This window comes from Pempheris klunzingeri, chromosome 11 (genome assembly GCF_042242105.1).
Source record: "Pempheris klunzingeri isolate RE-2024b chromosome 11, fPemKlu1.hap1, whole genome shotgun sequence".
Classification (NCBI taxonomy): Eukaryota; Metazoa; Chordata; class Actinopteri; order Acropomatiformes; family Pempheridae; genus Pempheris; species Pempheris klunzingeri.
The window spans coordinates 27,316,606-27,329,144 of NC_092022.1; the positions used below are offsets into that span (position 1 = coordinate 27,316,606).

At 47.9% G+C, this 12,539-nt stretch overlaps 1 protein-coding gene across 1 annotated transcript in view; it reads right to left on the reverse strand.

The window, feature by feature from the left end:
* Nucleotides 1-263: 263 nt before the first annotated feature.
* Nucleotides 264-12,539, reverse strand: part of hdac6 (histone deacetylase 6) — a 21,836-nt gene continuing 9,560 nt past the window's right edge. The window contains exons 10-29 of the mRNA XM_070839894.1: nt 12,194-12,262; nt 11,920-12,046; nt 10,911-10,976; nt 10,770-10,829; nt 10,543-10,632; nt 10,359-10,465; nt 8,947-9,014; nt 8,219-8,366; nt 8,020-8,148; nt 7,325-7,493; nt 6,791-6,996; nt 6,520-6,712; nt 6,269-6,418; nt 5,080-5,257; nt 4,565-4,701; nt 4,277-4,468; nt 3,506-3,640; nt 3,268-3,414; nt 3,050-3,178; nt 264-1,596 (exon numbers count right to left, since the gene is read on the reverse strand). Coding sequence (XP_070695995.1) covers nt 1,528-1,596; nt 3,050-3,178; nt 3,268-3,414; nt 3,506-3,640; nt 4,277-4,468; nt 4,565-4,701; nt 5,080-5,257; nt 6,269-6,418; nt 6,520-6,712; nt 6,791-6,996; nt 7,325-7,493; nt 8,020-8,148; nt 8,219-8,366; nt 8,947-9,014; nt 10,359-10,465; nt 10,543-10,632; nt 10,770-10,829; nt 10,911-10,976; nt 11,920-12,046; nt 12,194-12,262 — 2,569 coding nt within the window. The 3' untranslated portion in view covers nt 264-1,527. The remainder of the gene's footprint in view (nt 1,597-3,049; nt 3,179-3,267; nt 3,415-3,505; nt 3,641-4,276; nt 4,469-4,564; nt 4,702-5,079; nt 5,258-6,268; nt 6,419-6,519; nt 6,713-6,790; nt 6,997-7,324; nt 7,494-8,019; nt 8,149-8,218; nt 8,367-8,946; nt 9,015-10,358; nt 10,466-10,542; nt 10,633-10,769; nt 10,830-10,910; nt 10,977-11,919; nt 12,047-12,193; nt 12,263-12,539) is intronic.

A 12,539-nucleotide genomic window follows, 5' to 3' on the forward strand; every position in this document is an offset into this window, starting at 1 on the left:
CCCACCTGAGGAGTGGGGGGGCCATGCAGTGTCTCAGACAGGAAGTTCTTTCTGGAGAAATCCCACCAAAATAAGACAACAGTGGCTCAGCTTCCTGTTTGTGGAGCTTTGGGCCTCCTGAGCAGAAGGAGAACCGGTTTGGTTCTGTGATGGTGGATCAGTTCTACAGAAACAAAGATCCCTGCTTTAATAATGACAGCAGCTTATGGAGGATTCATCAGCTGCTGTCAGGTGATCACTAATCAATAATCACTGATCAATGATGACGGACACACAAACACACATTTTAATCGTAATGACAAACAGGATATTGCGCACAGACCCCCTCCCGTCTCCATGGTAACCGTCTGACAGTGAAACAAACGTCTGAATCCGTTTGATGTTCAGACTGAAAATCTTCAGTGTAAAGTTCACAGGAACATGTCGAAGGTGAAACGTTCCACAGGTGAGCAAACACCTGGAGCCTGGGGGGGGTGGAGTGGGGGGTGGGGTGGTGGCAATTTAAAAACTCTTAATGTTGGAAAATTTAGGATGAAAAAACAACAGGAAGTCCAATCATACATCGCTCTTAATCACAGATTTAAAGAATCAGAAAGCAAAGAGATGATAAGCACTTTGTTTGAGATACAGTTGTCGACTTTAACGATGGATTTGAATCTTGTGGTGACGCAGCGGAGAGCAGAAACTGTGACATCACTGCAGCAATCAGAGGCCACGCCCACTGTGGGTGTCTAATCACTGGTGATTGGCTGGTTTGGCAGTCATGTCACTTCCTCCTCACGTTGTCGGTGAGAAGAAGAAAAAGGGAGGTAGAAACGCTGCTGAGCAACGTAGATCCAACGAGAGCTGCCCAGGTGACTGTCAGGTGACTCCTGATTGGACACATGAAGAATGAACTCAACAGTGAAGCAGCTGCTCAGAGACAGCCAGCCAGACACTGTTTGAGGAAACATTCACAGATGCTGGAATGTCCCTGAATGCACCATCGGTCCTCGGCTGAGTCACCACATGACAACGACGACGATGATGATGGTGATGAAGATGATTAAAAGCATCAGATTTCTGTGGTTTTGTCACAGAAATGAAATAAACGATTTTGTTCACTTAGTCACCGTCTGTGGGCGTGGCCTCTCTGTGACATCATCACCACTCTCTTTTTGTTCAATAAAATAAAAGCACCCTGAATCTGCTGGTGATTTTTGCCCTGATGCTGCTGAAGATGATGAAGATGATGATGAAGATGATGATCAGCACCAAACTGTAGTTAAAACATAAAAATAAAAACGTCATGTGTTATCTTTGTGGTTGTTTTTGCTTGTGAGTTATAGTTTTGGCAGTCGTGGGACACCGTCGACATCAGCAGACTCAACTACATTTCCCACAAAGCACCACTGCTGCTGGATGCAGTATCCATGGCAACTCATTCAACAGTCCAATCACAGAGACCAGCAGAGAGAAAAAAACAAATCCTCCTCCTTCTCTCCTTCATCTCCTCCTCCTCTTCTTCATCTCCTCCTCCTCCTCCTCTCAGCTCCATGGAGGGATCTCCTCTCCAAACTTGGAGCAGTGAGCTGAGTTTTTTGCTTCAAACAGGATCTGAGAACAAATTTAGAAAGAAAAGTTTATTTCGCTTAATTTATATAAAAACATGAAAAAACTTTAAAAAGTTCAAACTGTACAAATCACAAGCTTCACAGTGTGTGTTACAGTGTGTTACAGTGTGTTACAGTGTGTTACACTGTAACACACTGTAACACACTGTAACACACTGTAACACGCTGTAACACACTGTAACACGCTGTAACACACTGTAACACAACACACAAACACACTGTAATACACACACACACACACACACACACACACACACACACACACACACAGTAACACACACACACACACACACACCTTGAAGATCCTGGAGAAAGTCGTAGCTAATCTGCTGTGTGACTTTCTAAACTCTAATAGTCTATTAGAGGATCTTCAGTCAGGTTTTAGAGCGAACCACAGCACAGAGACACTGGTGAAGGTTACAGACCTCCTCCTTATGGCATCAGACAGAGGACTTCTCTCTGTCCTGGTCTGGTTGGAACAGTTCACTGGTATAAAGGAACCACATTAAGCTGCTTTAAGTCCTATTGATCAGATCGATCTCAGTTTGTTCACGTTAACAATGAGTCCTCTGTCCACACTGAGGTTAGACATGGAGTTCCACAAGGTTCAGTGGTTGGACTGATACTATTTACCTTATACATGCTTCCTCTGGGTAATATTATCAGGAAGAACTCCATTAATTTCCACTGTTCCACTGCAGATGATACCCAATTATACTGATCAATAAAGCCTGATCAGTTGACTAAACTCCAAGTCTCCAGCTCCACTGGGAGGAATCTGGGAGTCTTATTGATCAGGATTTGTCCTTTAACTCCCACATTAAACAGATTTCTAGAACTGCCTTTTTCTATCTACTAATGTTGTTAAAACCAGGTCCATCCTGTCTGTAGATGATGCAGAAACACTAGTCCACACATTAGTCACTTCCAGGTTGGATTATTTCTGTTCCTTATTATCAGGCTGCCCCAATAAGTCCTTAAAGACTCTCCAGCTGGTCCAGAACGCTGCTGCTCCTGTTCTGACCAGAACTAAGAGAAGAGACCATCTTTCTCCTGTACTGGCTTCTCTTCACTGGCTTCCAGTAAAATCTAGAATAGAGTTTAAAATCCTTCTCCTCACCTCCAAAGCTCTTAATGTTCAGGCTCCATCATCTCTTAAAGAGCTCATAGTACTGTACTACATACAAGACACACACACAGTAACACACACACACACACACACAGTAACACACACACACACACACACACACACACACACACACACACACACACACACACACACACACACACACACACACACACACACACACACACACACACACACACACACACACACACACACAGTAACACACACACACACAGTGCAGTGTGGAGACGCTCAGGACGATCAGATGTTGGTGCTGATGACAGTGACGGCTGAAGTGCAGGTGACTCACCTGGTTGTGTACGTACGCCTCACACAGGTAACACCACACAGACAGGTCGGAGAAGCTCAGGACCACGGGGTGCTCGGATGCCACGCCGTGAGCCACCATGTGCTCATTAACATAACGACCGCAGAACACCTGAGACGGGAAGGACCACGGGTGAGAACCATGACATTGTCTGCAGCCGAGACACAGCGAGTGTGGGAGGGACAGGTGAGACAGGTCACCTGGTAGCAGGTGAGACAGGTCCAGTTTTCCGCATCCGAGCCGCAGTCCTGACACGACAGGAAGGGGTCTATACCAGAGGGAGGGAGGGGCTTCACTGCATCCAGGTGAGGACACCACGGCAGAGGGTCGACCACGTACAGGGGGGCCTGCAGACAGACAGGTAGAGAGAGAGACAGGTTAGTTATATGAAGAGACTCAGACAGGTTATGATGACACGTATAGGTAGCGTGTCCTGACATCTGTCCGTCCCAGGGTCATCAGCTCCAGAGGCTTCGACCAACCACATGCTCCCTCTGTCTCTGGCTCCGCCCCCGCTCCACCACCAGGCTCGTCTCCAGGAGCAACCGACTCTGGCGCTGCCACGGCAACAGCCTGATGAGATAAAACATAAAGCCCACAGGAGGAGTTAAAGGACGAGGATGAGACACCTGTACGACGCAGACTTCCTGCCAAAGATCCTCTACAACCAAAGAGGTGTCACTACAGGCTACAGTCCAGAGGTCTGAAGTGGCCTCCACTTCCTGTCTCCTGAGTGGGCGTGGCCTCCAGGTGGTGAAGGTGGTGTGGATGGAGGGAAGCAGAGCATCAATAATCTATGTGAACACCAGCTGTTCAGTGTCTAACATCAGTCAGTCTGGAGCTCAGTGCAGGTTGTAGTCAGCTGTTGTTCAGGCTACAAACAGCTGTTAGCTTCCATGCTAACTAGCTCAGGTGCAGCAGGTGCTTTTTATCAGAAGCAGCTTCAGAGTCTCTGAGGACGTCACTTTGTCTCCGGCTGCTCTTCAGACACTCAAAGCTTCTGTTTATCGTCGGTGGCTGTTGCTGCACTTCAGCAGCCTCCCGCCGGAGACGCTCCACAGACCAGATGAGTGTCTGTGAGCCAGAGGCAGGTCTCCCTCAGAGCTCAGGTCCTCCTCAGGTGTCTCTAAAGTCCATGTCAGATTTTCAGTGTTCAAAAGATCTGTGTCCTGTTTTAACAGCTTAAAAATCGTCTGACTTCCTGCTCACCTGGGCGCTTTCCGCCGATTGGCTCTGCTCAGGCACCACTTCACCTTCACAGGTGACCTTCTCTGGGCTGAGGCGGACCTTCGGCCTGGCTCCGGCCTCCATGGCAGACGCGGCAGGACGGTGATTGGCTAATGCTGGACTGATGTCCAAACTGGCCAATCCCTGAGTGAGCTGCTCCAGACTGGGCTCCATCTGATTGGACGAAAAACAACAAAGAACAGATACAAAACTCAGATTTTATTTTTCTCTCACTGTGACATTAATCTGAAGACTCTGTCTGTATGTTACCGTGGACTCCTCCTGTCCTGCAGGGGGCAGCGGCGGTTTCTCTGTGCTGCTCTGCTCCGACTTCCTCCCTTTCCCTTTAGAACCACGTTTCCCACGATGCTTTGGGGAGGGTAAAGATACCCGAACAGACTCTGGAACTTAAAGAAATGTCAGGAAGTTATTAAAGGGTAACTTTTCTACGCCTCAACAGTTCAAAAGGACTCATAAGTGTGTGACAGCATCATGGAAAGGATCCCTACAGAGAAAGGATCCCTACAGAGGGAGACCTGGAAGATCCTTTTGGTTTAACCACAAACAGCACACACACCAGACTACATTCACTAAAACAGGGTTTTTAGAGCTGCTGCCTCCATCAGTCAGAGTGTCTGTGTTACTGTGAGACTTTGGTTGTTTTTGTGTAACACCAGATGTTTCCATGATGCTGTCAGACTGTACACGTATGAACAGGGTTCAAAAATATTACAGTTCTCCTTTAAAACAGAAACAACTGAAATCAGATCGCTTAAAGGACTGACTCTGTATCTGCAGCGACCTCCAGTAGGGGGCGTGGTGTTGGATGACCTCGGTGATCGTTGCCACAGCGCTGTGATGAGGAGGGGGGAGGGGCGTCACTAAGGAGGGAGGAGGGTCTCCTAGCAACACGCTGGTGCACATCGCCATGGAGTCAGAAATGGACGACAAGTTATAACCTCCCTGAGAGAGAGAGAGAGAGACAGACAGAGAGAGAGAGAGACAGACAGAGAGAGAGACAGTTATAATGTGTGTGTGTGTGTGTGTTCAGAGTTTTACTGTTGAATCCAGTTCAGTGATGTTGTAAAATGCTTTAACTTCTGTCAGTCAAGATTTATTTTTACTTCAAACGGTACAAACAAAAAAAAACCACATTCCATAGAGCAGCATATAGCCTAGCTCCGTAGCCTAGCTCCTTAGCCTAGCTTCTTAGCCTAGCTCCTTAGCCTAGCTTCTTAGCCTAGCTCCTTAGCCTAGCTTCTTAGCCTAAATTCTTAGCCTAGCTCCACAGCCTAGCTTCTTAGCCTAGCTCCTTAGCCTAGCTTCTTAGCCTAGCTTCTTAGCCTAGCCCCTTAGCCTAGCTTCTTAGCCTAATTTCTTAGCCTAGCGCCACAGCCTAGCTTCTTAGCCTAATTTCTTAGCCTAGCTCCACAGCCTAGCTTCTTAGCCTAATTTCTTAGCCTAGCGCCACAGCCTAGCTTCTTAGCCTAATTTCTTAGCCTAGCTCCACAGCCTAGCTTCTTAGCCTAATTTCTTAGCCTAGCTCCACAGCCTAGCTTCTTAGCCTAGCTCCGTAGCCTAGCTTCTTAGCCTAGCTCCTTAGCCTAGCTCCTTAGCCTAATTTCTTAGCCTAGCTCCACAGCCTAGCTTCTTAGCCTAGCTCCGCAGCCTAGCTTCTTAGCCTAATTTCTTAGCCTAGCTCCTTGGCCTAAGTTCTTAGCCTAGCTCCGTAGCCTAGCTTCTAAGCCTAGCTTCTTAGCCTTAGCTAGCTTGGGAGTGGAGAGCTAGAGAGGCGTGGTTCACCAGCCAGGCTTCATCCGTCCCACCTCTTTAACCATTGCTGGATCAGCCAGGTGTAGGCGGAGTCAGGCACTGACGACCATTGAGCTTTACTTAACTTTTCTGAAAACTTCTGCGTGTCCCAGAGACAACGTCCATGTTTAATAAAATTCTATGGTGTGTGTGAATATATACCTCCAGTATAAGTAGGACACGCCCCCCAGCCAGTGACATCAGCAGGTGTGTGAGATGGGCGTATCCCTCTGGGGTCACATGGTATCCCCCGAGCGGATCCCCCCGTGCTGCATCAAACCCGGCCGACACAAGAACCAGACCAGGATTAAACTGCAGAGAGAATTGATCAGTCAATCAATCAGGGCGTGTGAGAGCGTGTGTGTGTTAGTGTGTGTGTGTATGTGTGTTAGTGTGTGTGTGTGTGTTGTTACCTCGGTAGCGATTGGCATAACAACATGGTGAAAGGCAGCGAGGTAGTCAGAGTCGCCCATCCGCCCTCCGCTCCACGCCACGTTAACGTTAAAGCCCCTCCCCTTGGACACGCCCACCCTGTTGGGTGCTGCGTCCTCTGAAGATGGGAAGAACGTCCCGTTGTCATAGCGATGGAGGGAGATATACAGGACGCTGGAGAGAGAGAGAGAAAATCCATCATCACCTGCCCTCACCTCACACATCACCTCCCATTACACCTGTCCTCCTCACCTGTCGTCGTCCTCGAACATGTGTTGCGTCCCGTTGCCATGGTGAACGTCCCAGTCCAGGATGAGGACTCGCAGTGGTGCATCATGGGATATCTTCTGGGCATGGCGAGCAACGAGCGCTGCCGTGTTGAAGAAGCAGAAACCGCAGGGAGAGTCTTTCTCTGCGTGATGACCAGGAGGGCGAACGATGGCCACGCCGTTACTCACCTGGACAGGTGTCATCAGGAGCTTCATTAGCACATTAGCATGTTAGCTCTTCATTAGCTCAGACTGAAACAGCAGCAGCTGTATGATGAAATGTGGTTCAGCTCACGGTCCTCTCAGGATGGAACGACTCCGGGTTCACCACTCAGTAGCTAATGATAAGCTAAGACTCTTACCTGTGCAGGCGTTTAGGTGTGTGTGTTACCTGTGCAAGTGTGTGTGTGTGTGTTACCTGTGCAAGTGTGTGTGTGTGTGTGTGTGTTACCTGTGCAAGTGTGTGTGTGTGTGTTACCTGTGCAAGTGTGTGTGTGTGTGTGTGTGTGTGTGTTACCTGTCCTGTGAGCAGCCTCTCCACAGCACTGAAGCAGCCTCCAGCAGCCAGCTGAGCTGACTGAAAGCTCTGGTTGTTGATGAAGATGGAGTTAAACTCAAGTCCCAGTTTGTGCAAATCTCTGGGCTTCATCATCGCCGTGGCCTTCATCTGCTGTATGTGCTGCACACTGACACACACACACCATAACACACACACACATCATAACACACACAATATAACACACACACATCATAACACACACACACACACACACACACACACACGATAACACACACACACACACCATAACACACACACACACACGATAACACACACAATATAACACACACAATATAACACACACACACATCATAACACACACAATATAACACACACACACACACAATATAACACACACACACACACACATCACACACACAATATAACACACACACACATCATAACACACACAATATAACACACACACACACATCATAACACACACACCATAACACACACACACACACACATCATAACACACACACACATCATAACACACACAATATAACACACACACACACACACACATCATAACACACACAATATAACACACACACACACACACACATCATAACACACACACACACACCATAACACACACACTGCATTGTGTGTATTGATTTATCACCATAACAAAATGTAAACTTTCGTACCTGTGACACCTGGACAGCTCCTCCTCTGTTGCTAGGCGAACTGGTATCCGTTGGCAACGATGGACCAAACCCAGCTGCTGATGTTTGGAGAAGATCTTAGAGATCCTCTGAGGCTGCTCAGGATGATGTCTGCGCACACACAGGTTACAGGATCATGTTTCCATGGTGACACCTGGATCATCACGTGCAGGTGACTCACCTGTCCCACATGTTCAGGTGCTCCATCATCCTCTCGTCGTACACCAGACCTGTTGTCGTGGCAACAGAGGGGGCGGGGTGGGTCTGCTTTGAGCTCTGCTCATTGGCTGTTGCTCTGATGATTCTCCCCTCGGCCAATGGGACGCCTTCTGCACAGGAAACCAGAAATGAGATGGTGACGTCATCACGTCCTAACGCAGAGTGACCGTCCTCCAGAGTGACCGTCCTCCAGAGTGACCGTCCTCCAGAGTGACCGCCCTCCAGAGTGACCGTCCTCCAGAGTGACCGTCCTCCAGAGTGACCGTCCTCCAGAGTGACCGTCCTCCAGAGTGACCGCCCTCCAGAGTCTGGACTCCAGAGTGACCGCCCTCCAGAGTGACCGTCCTCCAGAGTCTGGACTCCAGAGTGACCGTCCTCCAGAGTGACCGTCCTCCAGAGTGACCGTCCTCCAGAGTGACCGCCCTCCAGAGTCTGGACTCCAGAGTGACCGTCCTCCAGAGTGACCGTCCTCCAGAGTGACCGTCCTCCAGAGTGACCGCCCTCCAGAGTGACCGTCCTCCAGAGTGACCGTCCTCCAGAGTGACCGCCCTCCAGAGTGACCGCCCTCCAGAGTGACCGCCCTCCAGAGTGACCGCCCTCCAGAGTGACCGCCCTCCAGAGTGACCGTCATCATCTTCATCATCATCATCATCATCATCATCATCATCATCATCATCATCAAAGTCTCACCCAGACTCTGCAGAGACGTCCAGTGAGGATACAGAGCTGAGACGGTCTGAGAGATGGACTTCAGGCCACTGAGAGACAGACAGAGAGAGTTAATATCCACTTTATGTGTGGTATGTATCCTGTTAGGGTCCGGTTAAGGTCCGGTTTAAGTCCGGTTAAAGCCTGGTTAAGGTCCTGTTAAAGTCCGGTTAAAGCCTGGTTAAGGTCCTGTTTAAGTCCGGTTAAAGCCTGGTTAAGGTCCTGTTAAAGTCTGGTTAAGGTCCTATTTAGGTCCTGTTAAAGTCCGGTTAAAGTCCGGTTAAGGTCCTGTTAAAGCCTGGTTAAGGTCTGGTTAAAGTCCTGTTAAAGTCTGGTTAAGGTCCTGTTAAGGTCTGGTTAAGGTCCTGTTAATGTCCGGTTAAGGTCTGGTTAAGGTCCTGTTAAAGTCTGGTTAAGGTCCTATTTAGGTCCTGTTAAAGTCCGGTTAAAGTCCGGTTAAGGTCCTGTTAAAGCCTGGTTAAGGTCTGGTTAAGGTCCTGTTAAAGTCCTGTTAAAGTCCTGTTAAAGTCTGGTTAAGGTCTGGTTAAGGTCCTGTTAAAGTCTGGTTAAAGTCCTGTTAAGATCTGGTTATGGTCTGGTTAAAGTCCGGTTAAGGTCCTGTTAAAGTCTGGTTAAGGTCTGGTTAAAGTCCTGTTAAGATCTGGTTATGGTCTGGTTAAAGTCCGGTTAAGGTCCTGTTAAAGTCTGGTTAAGGTCTGGTTAAAGTCCTGTTAAAGTCTGGTTAAGGTCTGGTTAAGGTCCTGTTAAAGTCTGGTTAAAGTCCTGTTAAGATCTGGTTATGGTCTGGTTAAAGTCCGGTTAAGGTCCTGTTAAAGTCTGGTTAAAGTCCGGTTAAGGTCCTGTTAAAGTCTGGTTAAGGTCTGGTTAAAGTCCTGTTAAGATCTGGTTATGGTCTGGTTAAAGTCCGGTTAAGGTCCTGTTAAAGTCTGGTTAAGGTCTGGTTAAAGTCCTGTTAAGATCTGGTTATGGTCTGGTTAAAGTCCGGTTAAGGTCCTGTTAAAGTCTGGTTAAGGTCTGGTTAAAGTCCTGTTAAGATCTGGTTATGGTCTGGTTAAAGTCCGGTTAAGGTCCTGTTAAAGTCTGGTTAAGGTCCTGTTAAGGTCTGGTTAAGGTCCTGTTTAGGTCCTGTTAAAGTCTGGTTAAGGTCTGGTTAAGGTCCTGTTAAAGTCTGGTTAAAGTCCTGTTAAGATCTGGTTATGGTCTGGTTAAAGTCCGGTTAAGGTCCTGTTAAAGTCTGGTTAAGGTCTGGTTAAAGTCCTGTTAAGATCTGGTTAAGGTCTGGTTAAAGTCCGGTTAAGGTCCGGTCAACCTGACTCAGACATCAGTGCTGCAGTGTGAGAGGGACGTCAGGTGAGTCAGGTGCTCCACACTACCTGTCAGATGGAGCGGTGGGCGGAATCAGAGGAGGACAGGCTCCTCCCAGCAGAGCTCTGACACAGGCTGCAGCGCCCTCTGCTGTCGCCTGCAGGTTATAACCTCCCTACACACACACACACACTTGAAACCAGGTAATACTGTATATGTACACTGATGATGATATAACTGAGTTTGTTTTACCTCGAGAGCAAGAACAAGTCGACCTTCTGCCAAACTCATCAACATGTGAGTCAGGACATGGAAACACTGAGGACTCACACACATCCCCCCCTGAACACACACACACACACACACACACACACACACACACACACACACACACACACACACACACACACACAAGCATCAGTGAACATATTCACAGTTTATTTAGTATATTTATAATATCTGATCTGAGGAGTTTTTACCTTTGGATCTCCGACTGCAGCATCAAATCCAGCAGAGACCAGAACCAGCTGAGGCTGAAACTGAAATATCATCACATGAAGAAGCTGAAGGTTACCACCTGTGTGTGTGTGTGTGTGAGAGTGTGTGTGTGTGTGTGTTACCTCGTAGGCTACAGGCAGAAGCAGCTGTTGAAAAGCTGTGATGTAATCAGCGTCAGTCATCCCCGTCTGAATGGAGACAAAAACAGGAAGACTTCATGTTACTGAACTTCATTTAATAGAAGGAGGAAACTGTGGCGTCACTTTAAAGGACGCAGCTTATCTACAGTATTTCATCACCAATAAAATACAAATCCAATCAAAAGTGGCCATCAGCGCAGGACGATGGACAAGAGACTTTAGTGAGTCAGCTCTGAATATCAGCAAACCAGACTTCATTTCCAAAAACAGCATTTTGTTTATTTGTGTTATTGTGTGTTCTTACGTTGGAACTGAACTAACTAACTAAACCTTTAACACATCAAAGTCACAAAATAATACAAATAAATCAAGCAGCTCTAAAATCCCTGTTTTAGTGAATGTAGTCTGGTGTGTGTGCTGTTTGTGGTTAAACCAAAAGGATCTTCCAGGTCTCTCTCTGTAGGGATCCTTTCCATGATGCTGTCACACACTGAGAATAACGTGACCGTGTGTGTGTGTGTGTGTGTGTGTGTGTGTTGTGATGACCCCTGAGGTCATCTCGAGGGCGGCCCTGGTGGTTCGTGTCTGTTGTGCTGTAGTGGCTGATTGGGTTAATCCAAAGCACCTGTGGGGCCCAGGGTGCTCCTGGGTTATTTAAGAGCTAGCCACCTCCTAACCACTCTCTCTGCTCACCTTCGCAGGTAAAACACGCAACGGGCTCGGCCATAGTGTTCCAGTTTTCTCTTTTGTGATTTGGCATGCATTTACAACACTCACGCAGACATGATCCACACATTCATCACACCCACACTACTGATTCTACTTACTTTCATAACTCCATCCTAATTTGGCGTTACTTTGGATTCGGTTTAAGTTAATAAAATACACCTTCACCTTTGTGTGTCTCTCCTTTTTGTTGTGGCCTTTTGAGCCGGGTCATAACAGTGTGCACCTGACAACATGCAGTGTTATGGGATGTGTCAGGACTCACCTGGTTCCAGGGCAGGTTTATGTTTCTACCTTCAGCTCGTCCACTGCCGACAAACTGACTGTCAGACTCAGACAGGTGAGGCCAGAAAGACCCCCCCTCATACCTGTGGACACTGAAGTAAAGGACACTGACACACACACACACACACACACACACACACACACACACACACACACACACACACACACACACACACACACACACGTAACTTGTCAGACTTTGTCTTTGTGTGTTTGTTATTGATTGGGGGGGGGGGGGGGGGGGGGGGGGTTACCTGGGGTCCTCCTGGAATAGGTACTGGATTCCCTGACCATGATGGACATCCCAGTCCACTATCAGCACCCTGAGAAAGACAGACACACACACACGGATATACCTCATTCTGCCATGAACGTTTGACCTTCAGAATAAAAGCTGCTGAGGGTTCTTTGGTGTTCTATGTGACACACTGAATGAAGCCACAGATCAATATTCAGTATTAGAGCCATCATTGGCCAATCAGGGCAGAGCATCAATCAGACCCTGAAAGCGGTTTTGATTTCATTCTGGGCTTTTATTCTGAAGGCCAGGTGTTGTATCCTAGATGTCCATGTCGACGTGTTTCTGCATCATGTGACCCT